Source organism: Artibeus jamaicensis, unplaced genomic scaffold, assembly GCF_021234435.1.
Source record: "Artibeus jamaicensis isolate MK-2021 breed Jamaican fruit bat unplaced genomic scaffold, CSHL_Jam_final contig_687, whole genome shotgun sequence".
NCBI lineage: Eukaryota > Metazoa > Chordata > Mammalia > Chiroptera > Phyllostomidae > Artibeus > Artibeus jamaicensis.
The window spans coordinates 193,614-220,027 of record NW_026521925.1 but is presented as its reverse complement, the minus strand read 5'-3'; the positions used below and the strand labels follow the sequence as shown (position 1 = coordinate 220,027).

Below are 26,414 nucleotides of genomic sequence, written 5' to 3'. Positions count from 1 at the left end.
GCTGAGTTAGGATATATTTTAGAATGCATGCCTATACTCTACACACCAATATCAAACTAAAGTTCTGAAAACACAACTTCCTCCAGTTCAAAAAAAAATAGTCCTATAACCTAGGACCTAGATTTTTCTTTAATTTAATTCACAAAAAAATAATTAATTTTAAAAAATGCTACAAGAGGCAAGTTTGTAAAGATGAAATAAACTCAAGACATGGAAAATGAGCTGTAGAGGTTTTCTAAGCATTGTTTATTTAGGAAGCAAGAAACTCAGAAAACTGGATGAGTTCAACAAGGAAAGTTATTGTTTTTGTGTGTTTTTTTTTAAAAGGAAACAGACTGAAAAACATATTAGAGGAAGAATTTGGTTTGGCAGAGGCAGATCATGGTTTCTGTCCTTATCTTCTTACAGCTTGATTACTATGGTAAGTTCCTCATTGATATGTACCCTTTCTCACCATGTGACATATCAAAATCAAAATTAATTTTTGAAAGCATCCATTTCCTTATGTTTCACAGAACACTGCTTTACAGCAGATTCCAATTCTCCATCTAGCTGTGATTCACCATAACACAAATGTTCACAGAAAATACAACACAGATGAATAACAGACCATCTCTGGGAATAGACCAGGTTCATTTTATTTTCTCACAGATGTTAATAAAATTGTCCTAACCATCAAGTTATATGTTTCTTACTTCAACCTAGTAGTTTCTCTCCCAAATAATTTTGTTTCTTTAAATCTGCTTTTATTTCTGAGTATATCTATTATGTTTAGGTTTACAGCTTTTATACCTAGTATCATCTGTGGATTTTATTCACCTGTAAGACCCTTAAAGATCACATTTCTCCATATGGTTCTGAGATCTTAAAATAGGCATTATCATAAATATTTGGGGGTACACTTCACTGTTGTTACCTAATGCAACAATGATAAAAACATGTTTAAAAAACCTACAACGGTCCTGAGCCCAGCTCAAAGGACCAACAGATGATAGTTATTACCCTGGAAAAACCAAATCAAAACAAAAACTTACTTCACTCCCACAAATGTGAGTACTAATTCACATTTAGTACTCAAGCCACCACGCCACAAGTCCACTAAAAATATCTCTCTGTAACTCTGGCTGGTGTGGCTCAGTGGACTGAGTGCTGGCCTGCAAACCAAAGGGTCACCAGTTCGATTCCCAGTCTTAGGGCACATGCCTGGGTTACAGGCCAGGTCCCCAGTAGAGGGAATGCAAGAGGCAACCACACACTGATGTTTCTCTCCCTCTCTCCCTCCCTACCCCTCTCTAAAAATAAGTAAAATAACATCTTTAAAAAAATCTCTCTGTGGCTCTAACTGGGTCTCTTATAAACTGCTCATTTCTAAAAATACACCTTTGAATTAACTAGCTGCATTCCAGCCTGGATCTCTTTGGAACCTGGACATCCTTCAGGAAATGATACTTTCTTTAAAGCTATAACAAACCACCAAAATAAAATAAAAGAACAAAATCAACAAACTCTATAACATTCTTACCATCTTCACTCTCCATTTGCTGCTTTTAGAAGTTACTGTCTATATAATTTAGTTTAATGTAAAATAAATCTCTTGTTCAATGTTATGCCCTTTGTAATGACCACAGTCTGGATCTTTGCAGGTTTTACCAAAATCCCATGTCATCTGACTTCATTGAGGAGATAGTACCTTAATAATCATTTTAAAGAAATGTGCATTTCTTTTCTTTTTTTTAAAGGTTTTCCATCCTCCATTTTTTTAAAGATTTTATTTATTTAGTTTTAGAGAGGGGAAGGGAAGGAGAGAAACATCAATGTGTGGTTGCCTCTTGAGTGTCCCCTACTGGGGACTGGACCTACAACCTAGGCATGTGCTCTGACTGGGAACTGAACTGGCGACCCTATGGTTTGCAGTCTGGTGCTCAATCCACTGAGCCACACCAGCCAAAGCTGCATTTCTTTTCAACCTGTACATGATGAGCTACAATACAGAAGGACAAAATATGGAATGTATATTTTAAAAAAAGAATTACTGAATGCTTTCTGAATGGATAGAAAAGGAACTCTTCTAAATCTGACTCCAGGATTAATCAACATAATAATTATTAAAATAATATAATTAGGAAAAGTAAGAAATAGCTTACAGTTTATGAAATAAGAAAAAAAACCTTTAGCAAGAGACATATGATCAGGTTTCAGTTTTGGGGGATACAGCCACTAAGGAGTTATGGTTATTAAATATGGACTATTAGTTACAGCAAAAAATTAAGCTCTAACTTAAAATAAATGAAATACAACAGTTATTACTATGTGTCATGCAATATCTAAATGCTTTATATGTACAATATTAAGTGTCTGAAAATGCAAGAGAATAAGAATAAAAGTTAGATAAATGATAAAAGTTAGATAAATTAGCATTTACAGAGTTCTGGTCCAGATGGTGGCATAGGTAAATGAGGTACTCAAATCCTCCCACAATCATTTCAATGTTACAACTAAACTACAGAACAACCATCATTCAGAACCACCTGAAATCTAGCTGAAGAAAAGTCCTACAACTAAGGATATATAGAAGCCCACACTGAGACTGGTAAGAGGGGTGGAGATGTGAAACAGACAGGTCTCACACCCATGTGTGGCAGAAAAAGTCAGGAGGAATATAGAGCAAGGGACATAAAGGAAACAAGAAAATGGGACTTGATCAAAATAAAATGCTTCTGCACAGCTAAAGAAAACATCAGCAAAATGAAAAGGAAACCAACCATATAGGAAAATATATTTGCCAATGATACTTTGGATAAGGGGTTAGCTCCAAAATATATAAATAGCTGACATAACTCCAGGAAGAGAAACAACCCAATTAAAAAATGGGCAAAGGACCTAAACACTTCTTCAAGGAGGACATACAGAGGGCCCAGAGACATATGAAAGGATTCTCAGCATCACTAGCCATCAGAGATGGAAATTAAAACAACGAGGTACCACTTCATACTGGTCAGATGGCCATCATAAACAAATCAACAAACAAGTGCTGGCAAGGCTGTGGAGAAAAGTGAACCCCAGTACACCATTGCTGGGAATGTAGACTGATGTAGCCACTGTGGAAAACAGTATGGAATTTCCTCATAAAACTGAAAATGGAACTGCCATCAGAATTGGCAATTCCCGTTGGTGGGATTATATCCTAAGAATCCTGCCATACCAATTCAAAAGAACCTCTGCAGCCCAATGTTAAAACTGTGGCACATTTACACCATAGAATACCACACAGCAGAAAGAAAGAATGAGATCCTACCCTTCATGACCATATGGATGGAACTGGAGAGCATTATGATAAGTGAAATAAGCCAGGTAGTAAAAGACAAATACCATATGATCTCACCTATAAGTGGAACTTCATCAATAAAACAGGCAGGCAAAACAGAACCGGAGACATGGAAATAAAGAACAAACTGACAGTAAACAGAGGGAAGGGGAGAGGGGGATAATGAGGGAAAGAAGGGGAAGAGTCATTAAGGAAAATGTAGAAAGGACCCATGGACAAAGATAACGGGGGTGGTGGTAGTGAGCACTGAATATGGGAGGTGAGGGTGGGTAGGGCAGGGGAGAGAAATGGGGACAACTGTAATTGAAAAAATTTAAAAAAGAAAAAATCAGGAGGGATATCTCAGCTGCAGAGGTCTCCCCTGAGGAGTAAGGGGACCCAACCCTACATTGTACTCCCCTGCCCACAATTCCAGTGCAACAAAGTTCCCATAATCTCTGGGACTCAAACACAGCTTGGATTGTAGTTGAGTGAGATAGAGGGCTTCAGAAGTCCCAGACATTCCTCTTAAAGGGCCTGTGCACAAACTTACTTGGACTCACTCTGAGTTCAGCGGTGGTGGGCACCAGGGACATAAGGTGGAAAACTGAGTTGTCTGTCTAGCATTGGGCAAGAGCAGCTTTCTCCCAAACAGAAGGACTAACAGTGGACATTGTTCCTTTCCTGGTACCTCGCCCACAGCCTTTAGGCAGGCACCATATCTGAATATCCTTCAGTGTAGCTAAAACTGTTGGCCCCACTCAGGTGATTCCTTGAAACACTGCCCCACAAGTCTTTCAGGCCCAATCCAAGCTATTTCCAGTGGCTTTTCCATACAAACGGCTTCTCTTGGCTCGTGCTTCAGACTTTCCTAAAGTCTGCAGCATCTGGCTTCACAGCATGGCCTTTCCTGGGCAACTCCAAGCCCAGTGCAAGTAGCAGCCATCTGCGGATCACTTTATAGGCCATGCTAGGTAACCCTAGGCAGGGCACAAGTATCAGCTGATCTTGGCCTATACCACCTGAAAGTCTCCAGGAACCAGCAAGCCCAGTGCACATCAGGCCACACTGAAGTCCCACCCAACCTCTTCCACAAGGGACTTACCCACGGGGTGGACTCACCCACAGGGTGGACTCAGGAGGCTCACTGAGTAAGTCCTGTGCTATGGGGTTGACTGCTGCAGAGCTAATCCTCCATGTTGGTGGGAGCTGGTCCTTGTAGCCATTTGGTTTGGGGATAAATCCAGCCCACTAAGGTGCCAATGGCAATCAAGGCTCAACTATAATAGAAGGGTATACACAGCCTACACAAGGTAGGGGTTCCCAGCTATGATCATTGAGAAGGCTATACCATTGGACCCTACAGGATACCTACTTAAGGCCACTTCATAAGCTCAGGAGACATACCAGCTCTACCTATTATACAGAAAAAAAGCAGGGATGCAGTCAAAATAACAAGACAAAGAAACATGTACCAAATGAAGTAACAGAACAAAACTCCAGAAAAAAAGCTAAGTAAAATGGAGACAAGCACATTCTACTAGATGCAGAGTTTGAACATTGGTTATAAGGATGCTCAATGAACCTAGGCAAAGAGTAGATGAAGTTAGTGAGAATTTTTAACAAATGGATAGGAAAAATAAAAATGGAACTAGAAAACACGAAAAAGACCCAGTCAGAAATAAAGAATAAGAACGGTGGCCAGGCCAACAATGAAGGAGGAGTGTGGGCGCAATTTACTCCCACTTAGTACACCTCATGGACTGATCAAAAGGGTTGTTTACTGGAGATGGCTGCGCACAACAGCACAAAGTGGGGAGTGTGGGCCACACAGAGCATGGGCTGGAAACTGGGCACCTCTGACTACTGTAGCCCAGGCTGAGCCCCCATCCTTCTGGAACCAAAGGAAAGGAAAAAACAGAGCTCGACCACCTCTGCCTTGGGAAACCTGGAAGATCTGCAAACTGGGCTGGACAGGCTTTTTTTTTCTTCTTCAGAGTAAGACAGTTAAGACTTGGAACTGAGAGAAAACCAGAGACCACTTCAGAAAGAAGACAGAAGGGGAACACCAACAGCTGCTGAGACAATTTTCATTTTGCCCTCATTCAGAAAGAGCATGGTTTTAAAAAATTTCTCTTTCTTCTTTCTGTTTAGTTTTTTGTTCATTTGTTTTTGTTATTTGTTTTGTTTTTTTATTCTCCCTTTCATATAGCATCTGAATTTTTCTTCTTTCTCTTCACTCATATCCCAAATAACCCACTACTCTTGGTCTTTTACTTTTTATCTGTATCCCACACAGCACCCTTCTCTGGTCTTAATTCATTTCCCCATCTTCCTGAGTTTTACTACTGTTGTTGTAAACTTTATTTTCTCTGACACTATGTCAAGTTTCTTTCCCTTAATCTCACTATTTACCCTCAATCTAACCTCGCTTAAGCGCTCTTATTTCTTAAGTCAGCTTACATTCTTTTCCCCCTCTAGTAAGAGTCTTATTTCTTTTCTACCTTTCATAAACAGTGCATTAGTTGGGTAAAATGTCATGGTTATTGCTGTTCTTTTCCAAAAGAACTCCTATTTGTTCACTATTTGTTTGTACTTTAAATCCCATAGAATACTCTACCACTGTCTTACTCTATTTTGCCTTCCCTCTGCCCCTGATAAGTTGAGTGATGAATTTTATTTCACTATTTTTACTCTCCCTTCTTTTTTTAACCCTCTCTCAATCTGGGCTTTACAATTATTAGGTTGCTTCACCCATCTGCTTAAAATTATTTTTCTTTACTGTAGACATCTCATATTCACTTTTCACTATTTTGTTCCCACTGGTCCAATAACATTTCAATTTTACTAAAAACCTCAGAGTATACTCTTCCTTTTCTTATCCCATTGTTCCCATCACCCTTTCATGTTTTGCTTATATCTTAAATTTTGTTCTCTCCCTGTTGTGGTCTCGGTTCTATCCCAACTCTTATCAATTCTCCTCCCTTTTACCATGCAAAGTCATTTTCACCCTTTTAGTTATCTCATATTCCCTATGACATATAATATGCATGATCTCTCTTCAGGTTTATCAATCTTAGTTAAATTACAGTTTAGAAAGCTGATGTAGTAGACAGGTTGTTTTTGCTGGTATAGGTTTCGTTGTCTGGTAATACTGATTTGTTAGCCAATACCTGTACAATAGCATACGAGACAGGGTGGCACTTGTGACTATTGGCAAGCCCATTGGAGGGGAAAACCAACTAACAAAGAAGCCACCGACAGGTAATGCCCATTTATAACAAGAGAGCACACACGAATGGAAGAAAGGGCAACCCTATGGAATCAAAAAAAGAACAGAGACTACACAACTGCGTCCCACAGAACCCCTACCACAGAAATTTACCCCATGAAGACAACAGGCAAAGCAGGGCATCTGAAATTGCAGAAACAAACAAAAAGAGTTACCTAAAAGGAGAGACAAAGAAAGAACTCACAACGGAAAGGTATGGAAGAATCCCCCATAAAAGAGCTAAATAAAATGGAGGCAAACAAACTACACGACATATAATTCAAAAGAATGGTTATAATGATACTCAAGGAACTCACTGACAACTACAAGGAACTGAGTGGGAACTACAACAGCATGAAAAAGGAAATAGAAACTATAAATAAGAAAAGGGAGGAAATAAAGAATATAATATCTGAAATAAAAAGTATACTAGAAGTAATTAAAAGCAAGCTGGATAAAGCAGAACACTGAATGAGTGAACTGGAAGACAAAGTAGAAAGAAATACACATGTAAAGCAACTACATGAAAAAAACTCAAGAATATGAAGAAAGCTTAACAGAACTGCAAGACAACATGAAATGTAACAACATTCAAATAATAGGAATACCAAGACGAGAAGAAAAGGAGCAAGAGATAGTATAACTGTTTGAAAAAATGACAGAAAACTCCCCTAACCTGGAGAGGGAAAAGCCATGCAAGTTTAGGAAGCACAGAGGGTCCCAATCAAGATGAACCCAAAGAGGCTTACTCCAAGATGCATCATAATTTAATGCCAAATTTTAAAAACAAAGTGAGAACCTTAAAGGCAGTGAGGGAGAAACAAATAGTAACATACATACAAGACCCCCAATTAGGATAACAGCTTTCTCAACAGAAACACTACAAGCCAGAAGAGAATGGCAAGATATATTCCAAGTAATGGAAAACAAAGGCCTGCAACCAAGAGTACTCTTCAGACAAGCTTCTCATTTAAAATGGAAGGCAAAATTAGAGTTTCCTAGACCAAAGAAGGCTGTAAGAACAAAACTCTACCAAACCAGAAATGCAAGACATGCTAAAGGTACTGCTATAAAACAATGAAGGAAAAGAGAGGAACACAGGTACAAAGGAGAAAATGGCAATGAATAAGTACCTACCAATAATAACCTTAAATATAAATAGATTAAGTGCTCCAAACAAAAGACAAAGGGATAGGTGAATAATTAAGAAACATGACACACACATATGCTGCCTACAAGACAACCACCTCAGAACAAAATACCTACACAGAAAGTGAAGATTTGGAAAAAAGTATTCCAAGCAAATGGCCAGAAAAAAAATGCTGAGGTAGCAATACTTGTATCACACAAAATACTCATGTTCAAAACAAAGGCAATAAAAAGAGGCATAGAAGGACATTTCATAATACTCAGGGGAAGAATCCATCAAGAAGACAAAAACATTATAAACATATATGCACCCAACACAGGTGCATATACATATGTGTGTGTGTACATATACATATATATGTATGTATATATATTTCAAATATATATATTTCAAATATATAAGGAAAATCTTGGAGGACTTCAAGAAAGAAATTGACAGTAACACAATTATAGCAGAGGATTTTAACACCCCACTGTCAAAAATGGATACATCTTCCAAACAAACTATCAACTAGGATATTGCAGCACTGAACAATACCATAGATCATCATCAAATGGACTTAACTGATATATATATATACACACACACACACATAAATATGTATGTATACACACACACACACACACACACACATATATATATATATATATGAACTTTCATCCCAAAGAAGCAAAATACAGATTATTTTCAAATACACATTCAACATTTTCAAAGAGACTATATGATAGGACACAAAACAAGCCACAACAAAGTCAAAAGTCTTGAAATTATATCCAGCATTTTCTTGGACAACAAGGGCCTGAAACTAGTAAACCACATCAAGGAAAAAATTCAAAAATGCTCAAATTCATGGAGATTGAATAGCATGCTAGTAAACAATGAATGGGTTGATAATCAGATCAAGGAAGAAATAAAAAAGTTTTGGAAACAAATGAAAATGTACACACAAAAAGCAAAAGTGTACTGGACAGAGCGAAAGCAGTCCTGAGAGAGAAGTTCATAGAGATACAGACCCACCTAAAAAAGAGAAAAATTTGAAATAAATAACCTAACCCTACATCTATAAGAACTGGAGAAGTAATAACTAAGCCCAGATCGAGTAGAAGGAAAGAAATAACCAAGATCAGAGTAGAATTACATGACACAAAGACTAAAAGAACAATTCAAAAAAATCAATAAATCCAGGAGCTGGTACTTTGAAAAAATAAACAAAATTGACAAGCTTTTAAGCGGACTCATCAAAAAAAAAAAAGAGAAAAGACCCAAAAAAACACAATCAGAAATGGAAGATTACAACTAATACCACAGAAATACAAAGGATTGTAAGAAATTACTATAAACAACTACATGCCAAGAAATTTGAAAACGGGGTGAAATGGACAAATTTCTAGAAACATATAATCTTTCAAAACTAAATGAAGAAGAAAACCTGAACAGACTGATGACAGCTGGTGAAATCAAAATAGTAATCAAAAAACTCTCGTCACACAAAAGCCCTGGATAGGACGGTTTCAAAAGGAGAATTTTACAAAACAGTTAAGGAAGAGATAATCCCTATCCTTCTCAGACTATTCCTAATTACCTAAGAAGAAGGAAAACTCCCAAACTTTTTTTATGAGGCCAGCATCATCGTAATCCCAAAACCAGAAAAAAACACAACAAATAAAGAAAACTATAAGCCAGTATCTCTGATGAACAAACATGCTAAAATCCTCAACAAAATATTTGCAAACTGCATCCATCAATACATCAAAAAGATCACACACCATGATTAAGTGGATTCATCCTAGGGATGCAAGGACAGTACAACATTCACAAATCAGTAAACATAATACATCACATAAACAAAGGAAAGACAAAAATTGCATTATCATATCAATAGAAACAGAAAAAGCATTTGATACGGTATAGCACCCATTTACGATAATAACACTCAGCAAAGTGGGAGTAGAGACCACACCTCAACATGATAAAGGCCATATACAAGAAATCTACAGCCAACATCATACTCAACGGGCAAAAACTAAAAGCTTTCAAATGAAACACAGGCAGAAGACAAGGGTATCCACTATCACAACCTGTATTGAATACAGTAGTGGAAATCCTAGCCACAGCAGTGAGACAAGAAAAAAAAAATAAAAGTCATCTAAATTGGAAAGGATGAAGCAAAACTGTTGTTGTTTGCAGATGACATGATAGTGTATATAGAGAACCCTACATAGTCCACCAGAAAACTACTCAACCTAATAAGTGATTTTGGCAACACAGCAGGATACAAAGTCAAGACTCAGAAATCAAAGGCATTTTTGTACACCACCGAGATATCAGAAACAGATATCAGGAAACCAAGTCCCATTTGCTACAGTAACAAGAAAAGTAAAGTACATAGGAATAAACCTAACCAAGGAGGCAAGAGATCTTTACTCAGAAAATGACACAATAATGAAGAAAGAAATTAAGAAAGACAAAAACAAATGGAAGCATATACTGTGTTCATGGACTGGAAAAAGTAACATTATCAAAATGTCCATGATCCCCAAAGCAATTTATAGATTCAACACAATCCCTATTAAATTACCAATGACATATTTTACAGATGTACAGAAAACATTTCAAAAATTTACATAAATTTTTGTAAACCATAAATGACCTCCACTAGCTGCACCAATTTTGAGAAAGAAGAACAAAGTAGGAGGGATCACAATATCTGACATTGAACTATATTATAAGGCCACGGTGATCAAAACAGTCTGGTACTGGTGTAAGAACAGACACTTAGATCAATGGAACAGAACAGAGAGCCCAGCAATAAACATGTCTCCAAGGTCAATTAATATTGTACAAAGGGGGCAGAGGCATAGAATGGAGTGAAAATAGCCTCTTCAACAAATGGTGCTGGGAGATCTGGACAGCTACATGTAAAAAAATGAAATTCAACCATCAACTTACACCATACACAAAAATAAACTAAAAATAGATAAAAGACTTAAATATAAATCACAATACCATAAAAGACTTGGAGGAGAACATCAGCAGGAAAATCTCAGATAATCCATGACCAATATTTTCATTGATATGTCCCCCTAGAGCAAGGGACATAAAGGAAAGAATAAACAAATGGGATCTCATCAAAATAAAAGGCTTCTGCCTGGCTGAAGAAAATACCAGCAAAATGAACAGGGAACCAATTATATGAGAAAATGTATTTGCACATGATACCTGAGGCAAATGATACCTTGGGTTTATCTCCAAAATATGTAAAGAACTCATACCATTCTACTCCAGGAAGACAAACAACTCAATTAAAAAGTGGGCAATGGACCTAAAATAGACACTTCTCCAAGGACATACAGAGGCCTACAGACATATGAAAGGAAGCTCAGAATCACTAGCCATATGATCTCACCTTTAACAGGAAGCTAAACAACAAAACAAACAAGCAAGCAGGAAAAAAAAAAACAAAGACACTGAAATAGAGAACAAGGGGACAGTGACCAGAGGGGAGAAGGAAGGGAAGTTAAGGGGAAAAAGGGGGAGGGATTTGGAGGAATAAATAGGAAGGACACAGGGAAGAGAACTAAGGGGGGTAGAAATGGGAGGGAGGTGGGGAGCAAGGGGTGGGGGAGGCTGGGATGGGAAAAATAGACAAAAAACTGTACTTGAAAAAAATAACTAAATAAAATTAATTTTAAAAAAAAGCATCACTAGCCATCAGAGAGATGCAAATTAAAACCACAATGAAATATCACTTCACACCAGTCAGAATGACCATCATAAAAAAATCAACAAACAAGTACTGGCGAGGTTGTGGAGAAAAAAGGAACCCTAAAACACTGTTGGTGGAATGTAGACTGGTGCAGCCATTGTGGAAAACAATATGGAATTTCCTCAGAAAACTGAAAATTGAATTGCCTTTTGACCTGACAATTCCCCTGATGGGATTATACACTAAAAATCCTGAAATACCAATTCAAAAGAACCTATGCACCCCAATGTTCACAGCAGCACAATTTACAATAGACAAGTACTGGAAGTAACTTAAGTAAATGGATTGAAAAACTAGGGTACTTTTACATGATGGAATACTATGTAGATGAAAGAAGGAGCCCCTAACACTTTGCGACAGCATGGATGGAACTGGAGAGCATTATGCTAAGTGAAGTAAACCAGGTGGTGGAAGACAAATACCATATGATCTCACCTATAAGTGGAACCCAATCAACAAAACAAACAAGCAAGGAAAATTTAACCAGAGATATTGAAATAAGGAACAAAATCCCAGTAACCAGAGGACACATGGACAAAGCCAAAGGGATGCAGCATGGAGAGTAGGAGTTGGGGATAGTAGGGTGGGGGGAAGTTGATGGTGTAAATGGAGACAACTGTAATTGAGCAATGATTAAAATATGAATAATAAAACTACAAAAATACATATCTGTCAATAATTACTTTAAATGCAAATGAATAAAATGCTTCAATCAAATGTCATATGGAGGCTAAATTGATGACAAAAACACACTCCTATATATTTTGTCTACAAGAGACTCACTTTAGATGGAAAGACACAGAGACTGTAAGAAAAGGGACTGAAAAAGATATTTCATGAAAATGGAAACAAACAAAACCTGGGTTAGCAATACTCACCAGACAAAGCAGATCTAAAAAAAAAAAAACACAATAAATAAATAAGCAGCACAGAAACAGATTCAGAGATACACAGAACATTTTGATGGTTGTCAGATGGGAGGGCTATTGGAAACATAAGTGGAAAAGATGAAAGATTAAGAAGTACAGATTGTACTTACAGCATAGTTATGGGGTTATAAAATACAGCATAAGGAATAGTTAATTATATTGTAATAACTATGTATGATGTCAGATGGGTACTAGATCTACCAGGGTGATTACTTAGTTATATAATGTCTAATCATTGGGTTGTATACCAAAAATTAACATAATACTGTATGTCAATTGTAATTGAAACACAAAATATTATTTAAAGTTAAATAAGAGAAAGCATTCATAAGTGAAGTTTAAAATATAACATAGTATGGTTTTCATATAAATTCTGAAGAGCAGAAAGAAAGAAATTATGAAAGGTAGAATAGGACCATATTGTAATAGTCACGAAAGGAGACTTTATTTTCATTTATTAATACAAAGCAACTTTGTTCAGGCTAGTAAATGGATGCTTTAGGTTAAAACATATGAGATATTTAGGAATTGGCTCACCCCAGAAATAAAAAAGACATTTCTGGTTTTATGTAGTATCAGCGTAATGTGAGAAAATAATGAGATGCAGTAGATGGTTTTGAAAGGCAAACAACAGGAGTCTGAATAGACTAATAATAGATAATAGCAGGTTTAGTAGAGTGACCTATGATTACTATTTAAAGTAGTAAAAGGAGGACTTCCACCAAGATGGAGGCATAGGTGGAGATGCTGTGCTTTCTCACACAACCAAGTTTAGAGACAACTAAATATTAGAAACAGAAAACACAGCCAGAACACAGAAAATTGAACTTTTTGGAAGTCTGATAACAACAAATCTTCAGCCTGACTGGTAAGAGGGGTGAAACCAGCAGCTCATGGAGCGGGGTTGCACAGGAAAACTCGGTCAGACAGACTCAGGCGCGCAGAATCCAGGCACAGGGTTGGACCTGGTGGGCAACTCAGCAAGCGACCGCGGGGAAACAGCAAGGAAGCAGGGCTGCGGGTTGACTGTGGTCGCGCATTCTTGTGTGGATAGACAAGCCTGGGAGTGGGCGATTGGACGGGAGCCAGCAGACCCCAGCGGCAGCAGAGGGCGCCGCCATTTCCCCGCTCTGACCCCGCCTCCACATACAGCGTCATAACCCAGCCACTTGGGAGTCCAAGGCTCCACTCCTCATACTTAACAGGCACGAACAGACCAAAAATGGCTCAAGAAGATCTCAAAGCCCCAGAGCCTATAAATCTGAGTGATGAAGAAATAGCAAAACTCTCAGACGCACAGTTTAAAACACTGGTGATCAGGATCCTCACAGAACTGGTTGATTATAGCCACAAATTAGAGAAACATATGAAGGTGAAACTAATTGAAATGAATGGAATTGCACAGGAAACCAATAGCGATGAAAAGGAAACTGGGACTCAAATCAATGGAGTGGACCAGAAGAAAGCAAATAATGGCCAAACAGAAAAAAGTGAAGAAGCAAGAATTCAAAAAAATGAGGAGAGGCTTAGGAACCTCCAGGACATCTTTAAATGCTCCAACATCCGAATTATAGGGGCACCAGAAGGGGGAAAGGAACAGCCACCAGTGGAAAACTTATTTGAACAAATAATAAAGGAGAATTTCCCCAATCTGGCAAAGGAAATAGACTTCCAGGAAGCTCAGACAGTCCCAAAGAAGTTGGACCCAAGAAGAAACACACCAAGGCACATCATCATGACATTAGCCAAGATTCAAATGAAGGAGAGAATCCTAGAAGCAGCAAGAGATAAGGGGACAGTTACCTACAAAGGAGTTCCCATCAGACTGTCAGCTGATTTCTCAAAAGAGACCTTACAGGCAAGAAGGGGCTGGAAAGAGGTATTCCAAGTCATGAAATCCAAAGACCTACAACCAAGATTGCTCTATCCAGCAAAACTTTCATTTAGAATGGAAGAACAGATAAAGTGCTTCTCAGATAAGATCAAATTCAAGGAGTTCATCATCACCAAGCCCTTATTATATGAGATGTTAAAGGGACTTATCTAAGAAAAAGAAGTTAAAAAAAACACGAACAGTGAAAGGACAGTAAACTCACAGTTATTAACAACCACATCTAAAACAAAAGGAAACTAAAAGGACAGCTAGATCAGAAGTAGAAACATAGAAATGAAGATCTCAAGGAGGGTTATCAACAGGGGAGTGGGAGGAGGAGAAGGGGGGAGAAGGTACAGAAAATAAGTAGCATAGACAGTAGATAAAAAATAGATGGGGGGGCAAGAATAGTATGGGAAATATAGAATCTAAAGAACTTGAGACACATGGTCATAAACTAAAGGGGGGGTAATGGTGGGGACGGGGGGTAGGGTGGAGGGGAATGAAGGGGGGGAATAGAACAACTGTAATGGCATAATCAATCAATAAATAATAAAATAAAGTAGTAAAAGAATGATACAATGTCCCTTATTTGAATTCTGGGAAACAGCCTCTCTGGTTTTCATTTCACTCAGACTGTTCCTTCTCAGTCTCCTGTGATGATGAGATTTAATGGTTTACAAGCTTTGTATGAGTGTACTGTCCCAAGACTACTCCTCTCAGACAACCACTCTCTAAGGAGTTAGCAAACTATGACTGCAAAGCAATGGTCCTTGAGCTAAGAATGCTTTTTACATTTTGAGAGGAAAAAAGTAAAAGAGGTAGTAGGGAGGAACAAGGATGAAGAAGAAAGGAGGAAAAAAAGAGGAGAATAAGTAAGAAGAGAAAGGTGAAAGGAGGAGGAGGAGGAACAGCAGGAGGAACAGATGAGGACACATGTGGCCACTAAGCCTAAAATATTTTATTTACCATCTTGTTTTTTGTTTAAAAAAGTTTGCTGACATCTGTTTTAGTAGATCTCCTATAGCCCCAAGCCTTTAATGTCACCTGAAATTAATGCCTTTCAAATGGATACTTCTAGTTTTATATTCCATACTTGTTTTCATCCAATCTCCTATTCAATACACAGACTAGATTTGAACAGTTATCTCAAGCTTCTTGAATCCAAATTTAAATTTTTAATAACTCTTCTATAATCTCCCCTCCATAATTATCTCTATCTCAGTAAACGATATCTTAGTTTACCCAGTTGCTTGAGACAAATCATTAGAGTCAAGAATGAGTCTTCTCTTTCTCTCACATGCTATTATATACAATCTAAGAGCAAATCCTCTGAGTTTCACCTTCAGTATATCTGTACAAATCTGCCATTTCTGAGCACTTCCAACATAGCTTTAGCCACCCTCTTTTCCCCTCTAGAGTACATAATAGCCTTCCAACTGGAATTCCTTTCTTCCTCATGCCTAAGTACTACCCCACTCACCAAAGTTTAGAGAAGTAAGGGAGACTCTTTTAAACTGTAAAATCAGACTTGATGACTCAATCTATTTCCATTTACTAAAACAAATAAACAAAAATCCCCCAAATTTCTCACAGTACTCAAAATAAATTTAATGTATCTACTTTGTCCATGCTACTTCTTATGACATCATCTCCTATCAATCTTCCCCATGACCACTGGACTCCAGCTACATTGGCTTCCTTTCAATTCTTCACTCTGAAAATACATGTCTGAGAAATTCAGCACCTGATGTTTCCTCTGCCTAGAATACTCAGAATCCACATAGCTCACATTTTCACTTTATTAGCAACTCATCTTTGTTGACCTCATCAAAAAAGGTTTTCTCTTTCTTGCCAAATAGTTTAATATATGCCATCATTATCCATCCCCCTCTCCACTGCTTTAACTATCTTTATAGTACCTGTCACCATATCTACACACACACACACACACAAAAGCCCTTGGCCAAGTGGCTCAGTATGTTGGAGCACTGTCCCATACAACAAAAAGGTTGTGGGTTTAATTCCAGGTCAGGGCACATACCTAGGTTGTGGGTTTGATCCCTGGTTGGGGCACATATGATAGGCAACAGATAGATGTTTCTCTCACATCTATGTTTCTCTCTCTCCCCCCACCCCTTCCTCTCTCTAAAAAAGTAAATAAATAAACATATCCACAGGTGAGGATAAAAAAATAAATGCACACACACGTATACTTCATGTCCATCCCTGTAATATATACCACATGATAGCAAGGACATTACTCTTTTAAATATCTAAAAACATAACTGGTTCATAGTGAGTACTCATCATATATTTGTTAAACGAATAAAAAGAAGTACTACATGAAAACACACCAACTAACACAAGGTTTCCAAAGACAACAGAGGGAAGGTAAACAATTCTAAATGCTACACTAACCAAGAAAAATGATCTCAGATGAAGTCAACTGACTTTGAATTATGGGTATAGGTAAACCACTTATAAAAAGTCAAAGAACAGAGGAAAACATTTAGGAGTAAAAGTGACATATGGAGAAATGTGCATATTGTAATGGAGAGATATGGGTTGACTCTCTTTAGTTACTTCCAAAGGTCTGAGGCTATCACAAGAAATTTCTGAAAAGTATTTGAAAGGTGTAAGTATTTGAACTATAAACCAATGGCTTAAGATTTTATTTACTGTAGCTTCCATCTGCTTGTGAACTCATGAACTCACCTGGGTGACATTGGCTTGGAAATCCTTGCTTTAGTATCCAGGGCTCTTCTCCTTGCTCTATCTTGATGATCACTTCTGGCTTAGTAATGCAATACCCTGATAACAACAACAACAAAAAAACCCATACAGCTATAGCTAAATAGCCTGGTTTCAGGGACTCTGAAAAAATGGTGGGTAAGAAAGTTACACCTTAAGGAGCTATTCAAAAGGGCACCCAAGTGAACCAACCCCTGAGGAGGTAAGATGTCAGCATTCTTCATGGTGGCCAAAATGGACTGTTCATCTCAGAGTATTAAATCTCAAGCTTCAAATTAAAAAATTCTACAGGAAGTTCATATGTTTTATCAACTAAGAAATACATGCTACATGTAGTTACATGGAAAAATTCTTACCTACTGAGACGAGGTGGCTATAATTTTCCAGCATCATGTCTCTGTGTAGTATCTTCTGAGCAGGATCCAGAAGATACCACTCTTCCTGGGTGAAGTCCACATATACATCTTTGAATGACACTGGTTCCTGTAAGGGTATATTCTTTTTTAAAAAATATTTTTATTTATTTATTTTTAGAGAGGAAGGGAGGGAGAAAGAGAGGGAGAGGAACATTAATGTGTGGTTGCCTCTCATGCATCCCCTACTGCCGACCTGGCTCACAACCCAGACACATGCCCTGACTGAGAATTGAACCAGCAACTCTTTGGTTCACAGGCTGACACTCAATCCATTGAGCCACACCAACCAGGGCACTGTATATTCTTTTTCTACATGAAGCTGTCAGAACTATATTATGAGAAAAGATGTGACAGAAGTAATCTCTTTAGAGTTTACTAAACATTGTTATACAGGACACCTTTTTTGGTACTATACTATGTAGTATAAAATCTGTACAATTTCCACTAAGGGCCTGGAACTATCCTAGCTGCTACAAATACTATTGATGGAAATATAGTTTCTGTTCTCAAAGTGCTTATGACCTTATAAAGAAACATATATATTATTGTTTATTAAATTAGACATTGTAGGAACTAGCAGTATGCACAAAGTAGATTGGGGTTACCAAAGAAAAGGGTTACCAAGGAAAAGTAAGTTATTTTATATTATCTTTTATTATGTTAACTTTCACTGAGGAAATAAAACTGTCAGTTGTCAAATGAATAGTGGGATTAAAATAAATATGGTGCAGACCCTGACCAAGTTCAACCCATGATTAATTAAATTGACCAGCCCTGCATTTTACCTGCCCACCTAAGAAAAAGATGAATTCTCTCTACTAAAAGAGATACTTTTTCTGGAGCCTCTACTATTTTTTATTGTTAAATATGTTTGGCATCCAATAAAATATTTCATGTTCTGTGAAGAGACAATGACCAAGAAAAAAAATAGACAATAGAAGAAAACTCACAGGGACCCAGACATTTACATTGATAAGCAAAAATTTCAAAATAAATTATGAATATGTTCAATAAAACAGATGAAAATACGAACACAATAAATGAAAAAGTGGGAGTTCAACAGATACATGGTATGTGTGTTGTGCAGAAAAAGATTAATAAAGCAGGCCTGAGACTGTCAAAGCTTGAAAGGTCTGCCACGAGGGGGTCCTTTGGCTAATATCTGGAAACTTGGATTTCAGCATCATTATCTGATAAGAAGGGTTCACTGAACCTAAACTATTTGTGTAAACAATATGGCTTATGTTGTGCATTCCTTCTGGAGTCTGGGATTTTATGTGCTAAACAGAGAGTACCTATGAGACCAGGCCTTGATAAAAACTCTGAGTACTGTCTACTGAATTTCTCTGGCAGACATTTCATGTTTGTTATCACAGCTCATTGATAGAGGAATGAGTGTGTCTTGAAAGAAGACTCTTAGAAACTTGTGCCTAGTTTCCTCTGGTTTAGACCCCTTATGCCTCTTCCCTTTGTTGATTTTGCTTTGTAACCTTTCACTTTAATAAGTCATAACCATAAATACAACTAAAGGCTGAGTCATCCTAGTGAATCACTGAACCTGGGAGTGCTCTTGGATTTCCTCTGACACATGTGTGTATGCACACATGTGATATATAGATTCACAGATACATTAAATGGGCACTCTAAAGCTGTAAAATACGTATCTGAAATTAAGAACTCATTAGATGGGTTCAAAATCATACTACAGAAAGGAGAAACAATCTGAAACATGTATGTATTTAACAAAAGAGTATGAAAATAAATACAACAAAAATGATAGAACTGAAAGAAAAATGGACAAATCATAATCATAGTTGGAGACTTCAACACTCCTCTCTTAGTACTGAGAGATCAAGCAGGCAGAAAATCAGTAAGTATATAAATGAACTGAGCAGCACTGTCAATCAATATGATCTAACTGATTTCACCCAAAATGGTAAAATACACATTCTATCCTTCTAGCTCACATGGAATATTCACCAAGATGGAACACAGTTTAATTCACAAAACACACCTTAATAAATTTTAAACAACAGTTAATTATACAAAATATATTCTCTGACCACAGTGGAATTAAATATAAATTACTGAGCAGTGACAGCTAGAAAATTCCCTAAATACATGAAAATTAAGCAACAGATTTATAAATAACTTACAGGTCAAAGAAATCTCAAAAGAAATTTTAATATATTTTAAATAAAATTAAGAGAAAATACTACTTATCAAAAACGTATGGAATGCAGCGAAAGGAGTAAAGAGATTTAGTGAGCATTACTTCAGCAGTTGGCAGCATGAGCTATCGCTGAACCCAGTGATGAAGCCAAATGCGTGGCCACACTTGTCTAGCAATCAGCACTCCAACAAAGCCCAGGGACCTGGCAGCCTACTCTTAACCTCCTAGAACTCTTCTCCTCACTCTTTGGTGTCAGGCTGCAGAGCACGTTATCTGTAAACTTGAAAACTGTCACTACAGAAACAGCACACTCTGTCTACGGCCATACCACCCTGGACGCACCCGATCTTGTCTGATCTCGGAAGCTAAGCAGGGTCGGGCCTGGTTAGTACTTGGATGAGAGAAACAGCGCACTCTGTGACTAATCCCAGGGTCATGTGGAGGCACAGGAAGAATGACACCAAGGTCCACTAATCTTCATCGCTGGGAAGGCATACCAAAAAAGGAGGTATATAGGTTCCTAGTCTAGCTCACTCACATACTGAGGATGAACTGCCACAGAATCTGGTTGTGGGGGGATAGCACTGGGATTTCAAGGATTTGGAGCCCCACTGCCCACCACACTGCCTCAGGGGGAGACCAAGGTGACCTGAAAATGCAGAATAAGGCAAAATTAAATGGGACTATATCAAACCAAAAAGCTTTTGCACAGCACAAAAAGCCAACTAACCTGTGGGGAGAAAGAATTTGCAAACAGCAGCTCTGAAAAAAATGTAATAACCAGAATATATAAAGAATTGATACAACTCAACACCAAACAATCCAATTAAAAATGGGCGGAGGACATGAACAAACCCTTCTCCCAAGATAATATACAAATGGCCAACAGATACATGAAGAAATGCTCAACTTCACTAGCTATTAAAGAAATGTAAATCAAAACTACAATTAATTACCACCCCACACCTGTTAGAATGGCTATTATCAACAAGGCAGGTAATAACAAGTGTTGAAAAGATTGTGGAGAAAAAAGAACCCTCATTCACTTCTGTTAGGATGTGTACACTGGAAAAGCCACTATGAAAAACAGTATAGGGGGTTCCTCAAATATTAACAATAAAGTTAAAATATGATCCAGCAATGCCTCTTCTGGGTATCTACCCCAAAATTTTTAAAACATTTCTTCACAAACATATATGTAACCCTATGTTCATTGTATCACTATTCACAGTGGCCTGAACATGGAAACAACTGGAGTGTCCTTTGATACAGGATTGGATAGAGAAGATGTAGTACATATATACAATGTAATATTACTCAGCCATAAGAAAATATGAAAAACTACCATTTGTGACAACATGGATGGACCTTTAGAATATTATGCTAAGTAAAGTAAGTCAGTTAAAGTAAGTTAAGAACAATACGATTTCACCCATATGTGAGACATAAAACTGAATGACACAGACGTACACAACAGTATGGTGGTTGTCATTGGGAATGGAGGTGGGTTGTAGTAAAGGGTAAAGGGGGACAAATATTAATGATATATGGTGACGTAAGATGACTTGACTTTGGGCAGTGGGCACACAATGCAATACAAATCATGTATCACAGAAATGTACACTTGAAACATATGAGCTTATTAACCAATGTCACCCCCATTAATTAAAAATAAAATAAATATAAAATAGAATAAAATAAAAAGTACAAACTACCAGTTAAAAAATTAGTCACAGGTTGTAAAGTACATGATAGGGAATATAGTTAATAATACTGTAATAACTATGTATAGTGCCATATGGGTACTAGAGTTATTGTAGTAATAACTTTGTATGGTATATAAATATGTAAGAATTCTGTTGTATACCTGAAACTAATATATTATTTGTGAATTACAATTTAAAAAAATGAAAAATTGGTAACCTAAGTGTAAATAAGAGAAACATTCTAATTAAACCTAAAGCAAGCAAAACCAAAGAAATAATAAAAATTAGATTGTCTATGAAATTAAAAACATGAAAAAATAGAGAAATATCAATGCAACCAAAGCAGCCTCCTTGAAAAGATCAGTAAAATTAATAAACCTCCAGACAATATCACCAGGAAAAAGAGAAAAAAAACAAATTACAAATCTCAGAGAGATAGGTTGACACTATCTGATCCTGAAGGGCATTAAAAGTATTCTCTTAATGAGAATATTACACACAATTCTATTTCTGAAAAATTGATAGCTTAGATGAAATGGACATATTCCTTAAAAGACACAGGTACCAAATGAAAACTACATAACCTAAATAGAACTTTACCTATTTAAAAAATTGAATCAATAATTAAAATAATTCTGAAGTAGAAAGCAGCAAACCAAGATGGTGTCACTATTAAATTCTACTAAATATGTAAGGAAGAAATATTACTAAGTACCCACAATCTCCTCCAGGAAATAACACTTGAGTACTCATTATATGAGACCAATATTACCCTGATAAGAAAACCAGATAAAGATAATATAAGAAAATTAAGACCAGTATCTCTCATTAACATAGATGCAAAAATTTCAAATATTGGCATATGAAACTTCACAATATATAAAAAGAATTATAAACCACAACCAAGTGGAATTTATTCCATTTATGGAAAGCTGGTCAACATTTTTTTAAAAAAATCAATCAGAGGAAGATGGCGGCAAGATAGGAGGGAGCAGATTCCACTTCCCCCAACACATGGGAGAAAAACCTACCTGATCTACGGAAGAGCAGAGCAAACAAACAGCCAACAGTACCCCAGCATATATGAAAATAGGAGACCAAAAATTGTAGTGGATATTGAAAAACCAGATGTGAGAAAAAAAAACCTTGGAACTGTGAAAAGACCAGAGTTGGACCCAAAGAGGGGGCATCCCAACAGCTCAGACAGTGAAACAAATTTCACTTTGCTGCTACAGAGAACCTGCAAGTTATTGCATATTTGTATTCATATTCTTTCATTATTCCTGCATCTTTTATTTTAATAATTTTTGTATTTCTCTTCTTTCTTATTAGTCTTCTTGGCTTGCCTAATTATATTGTATTGTTTGACAGGTTTCCCCTGTTCTCTCTTTCACAGTGTATTGCTAACTTACTCTCCTTCACTTCACTTGTGTTCTATTACCACACTACCCAAGGTCCTGTACTCCCTATTCTTATCCAGATCACATAAATTCTGTCATACGATTGTTGCTCTAATATCATTGTAAATAAGAGCTGTTTCAAACAATTGTAAATACTACACAATACCCCTCCCAGATCTTAGCCCACTTCATTTAGCCCACTCTATTACTGTAGTGGTTAAATCTATTCTCTCACACACTACACCTATTTACTATCCTTTACTCTCACCTTACCTCAGAATCTGACCTCCCATACCTCACTGCCTTTTAGATCCAACTCACAATGCTTCCCTTCTCAACAAGAGTCTTTCCATCCTTTTTAAAAAGTGGTTAGTTGGGTGGAATATCATGGTTAACACTATACATAGCCAAAGGATCTCCTATCTCTTCTCTATCGGCTGCTACTGTATATATCATTGAATACTCTCTGGCTGTTGTAAACCATTTTGCCTTCTGCCTCCAACTGATCACAAAGAAGAGTAGGCAGAAGCTGTGAAAACCAGGATACCTGCTGGAAGAGGAAACCCAACAACAAAGGAACCACCAACAGATAACAACAGAAGAAAGTGAAAGAGGGAATGGAAGCCACACTAACTTCAATCCAGGACCTATCTGGAAATACAAATAAATAGTGGAGAAATTACCCAGAGCAAACAACTGAACAAGAGAAAGAGAGAATCCACAAAACTGTACACACGAAGAACCAGCTTCAACACAACCTGCCCTCACAGCACAACAAAACACAAGTGGTGGACAGACTGACCCTCAGTTAACCAGCTGGTGGGAAGGACCCACCAAAGAAAAACCCAACAACAATCAAATACAAAGACAAACAACACAGAGCCAACTTAAATGAAAGCCCAAGACAAGTGAGCTTGGGAGATCAAGGACACTGCACCACTGAATCTCAGAGGTATTCTACCACAGAAGTTCACACCATAAACCCAGGGTGCCAGAACAGTTCAATTTAAGAAGCTGAGGCTAATAAGAAGAGGCTCACAAGCAATGGGAAGTCGAAGAAACAATCCCCAAATGAAAAAAAGGAGGGAGCCTCAAAAAAAGGAGAAAGAATGATAAATGAAATAAAGACAACTCAACTATCAGATATGGATAGTTGAGCACTGGTTACCAGGAAGCTCAGAGAGCTCACAGTGAATTACCAGAAAGTACAGGGAAAGTATAAACTCACTGTAAACTATATCAACATCAAAAAGGAAATAGAAACTATCAGCAAGGGCCTAGAGGAAATGAAGAATACAATATCTGAACTGAAGAGCACAGAGAAGGAATCAAAAGCAGGCTAGATGAAGTAGAGGATCAGGTAAGTGAGCTAGAGGACAAAGTAGAAAAAAAAAACATTCAAAAAGAGAAAGAAAAGAAAAAGAGGCTCAGAAAGAATGAAGAGAGATTAAGAGAGATGCAAGACAATAGGAAACATAATGATATCCATATAATAGAAATACCAGAAGGAGAAGCAGAGCAAGGGATAAAAAACCTGTTTGAAAAAGTGATGATGGAAAACTTCCCTAATTTGATAAGAGAAAAAGTCACACAAATTCAGAAAACAGAGAATCCCATTCAAGAGGAACCCAAAGCGGCCCACTTCAAGACACATCATCATTAAAATGGCAAAATTCCAAGACAAGGAGAGAATCTTAAAGGCAGCAAGGGAGAAAAAAGAAGTATCAACAAGGGAGCCCTGATAAAGTTAGCAGCTGACGTCTCAATGGAAATGCTCTAAGCAAGAAGAGAATGGCAAGAAATATTCCAAGTAATGAAAACCAGAGGCATGCAACCAAGGCTACTTTACCTAGCAAGGCTCTCAATCAAGATAGAAGGCCAAATAAAAACCTTCCAACACAAAAGAAGTCTAAAAGAATACACCTCCAACAAACCAGCTCTGCAAGACTTGCTAAAGGGACTGCTCTAAGGAAAGGAAGGAAAACAGAGAGAGAGAGAGAGAAGAACACAGGTAGGAAAATGGCAATGAATACATACCTATCGATAATAACCTTAAGCATAAATGGATTAATGCTCCAATTAAAAGGCACACAATAGCTGAATGGATAAGAAACCATGACCCACACATATGCTGCCTACAAGAGACCCACCTCAGGACAAAAGACTTACACAGACTGAAAACGAAGGGTTGGAAAAAAATTTTCCAAACAAATGGACAGGAAAATAAAGCCGGGCAGCAATCCTCATATCAGACAAAATAGACTTCAAAGAAAGTGCCATAATTAGAGACCCAGAAGGTCACTTCATAATGCTCAAGGGAAGAATCCACTAAGAAGACATAAACATTGTAAATATATGTGCCCAACATAGGAGCACCCAAGTATATAAAGAAAATCTTAGAGGACTTCAAGAAAGATATTGACAGTAACACAATTATAATTCGGGATTCCAACACCCCATTGTCAAAAATAAACAGATCTTCCCAACAAAATATCAACAAAGATATTGTGGCATTGAACAAAGCCCTAGATGAAATGGACTTAACTGATATATATAGAGCCCTTCATCCCAAAGAACCTCAATACCCATTCTTTTCAAATGCACATGGAATATTTTCAAAGATGAACCACATGACAGGACACAAAACAAACCTCTACAAATTCAAGAAAATTTAAATCATATCAAGCATTTTCTCTGACCACAAGGCCCTAAAACTAGAAACCAACAGCAAGAAAAAAAACCCAAAATGCTCAAAATCATGGAGATTGAGTAGCATGCTATTAAACAATGAATGGGTCAAGAATGAAATTAGGGAAGAAATAAAAAAGTTTCTGGAAACAAATGAAAATGAACTCACAACAACCCAATACTTATGGGGCGAAGCAAAGGCAATCCTGAGAGGGAAGTTCATACCTATGCAGGCCTACCTGAAAAAGATAGAAACATTTCAAACAAACAACCTAACACTATGCCTACAAGAACTTGAGGAACAATAACAAAGACAGCCCACAGCAAGTACAAGGAAGGAAATAACCAAGATCAAAGCAGAATTAAACAACATAGAGACAATTTTACAGATCAATAAATCCAGCAGCTGGTTCTTTGAAAAGATAAATAAAACCAACAAAACTTTAAGTGGACTCATCAAGAAAAAAAGAGAGAGGACCCAAGAAAACAAAATCTGAAATGAAAGAGGAGAGATTACAACTGATACCACAGAAATACAAAGGATTGTAAGAAATTACTACAAAGAACTATATGCCAAAAATTTGAAAACCTAGATGAAATGGACAAATTTCTAGAAAAACATAATCTATCGAAACTCAGAATAATCAGAAAGCCTGAACAGACCAATAACAGCAGATGAAATTGAAGCAGTAGTCAAAAAACTGCAAACATACAAAAGCCCTGGACTGGATGGTTTCACAGAAGAATTCAACAAAGCATTTAAGAAAGAGCTAACCCTTATTCTGCACAGACTATTCCAAAAAATCCAGGAATATGGAAGACTCTCAAACCCTTTTTATGAAACCATCATCATCCTAATCCCAAAACCAGATACAGATACAACAAAGAAAAAAATTCAGGCCAATATTGCTGATAAAGAAAGATGCTAAAATCCTCATCAAAATATTGGCAAACAGCATTCAGCAATACATTAAAAAGATCATA

At 37.2% G+C, this 26,414-nt stretch overlaps 1 protein-coding gene across 13 annotated transcripts in view; it reads right to left on the bottom strand.

Moving 5' to 3' along the window:
• ZNF248 (zinc finger protein 248) overlaps positions 1-26,414 on the bottom strand; it is a 69,767-nt gene that overhangs the window by 6,847 nt on the left and 36,506 nt on the right. For 10 of the 13 annotated variants that reach the window (XM_053671419.1, XM_037141769.2, XM_053671422.1 and 7 more), the window contains 2 exons: positions 17,404-17,530; positions 17,012-17,107 (listed from right to left, as the gene is read on the bottom strand). In XM_053671419.1, coding sequence (XP_053527394.1) covers positions 17,012-17,107; positions 17,404-17,530 — 223 coding nt within the window. Of the gene's footprint in view, positions 1-17,011; positions 17,108-17,403; positions 17,546-26,414 lie in introns of all 13 variants that reach the window. The other 3 variants (XM_053671423.1, XM_053671418.1, XM_053671424.1) reach the window with 1 other exon arrangement.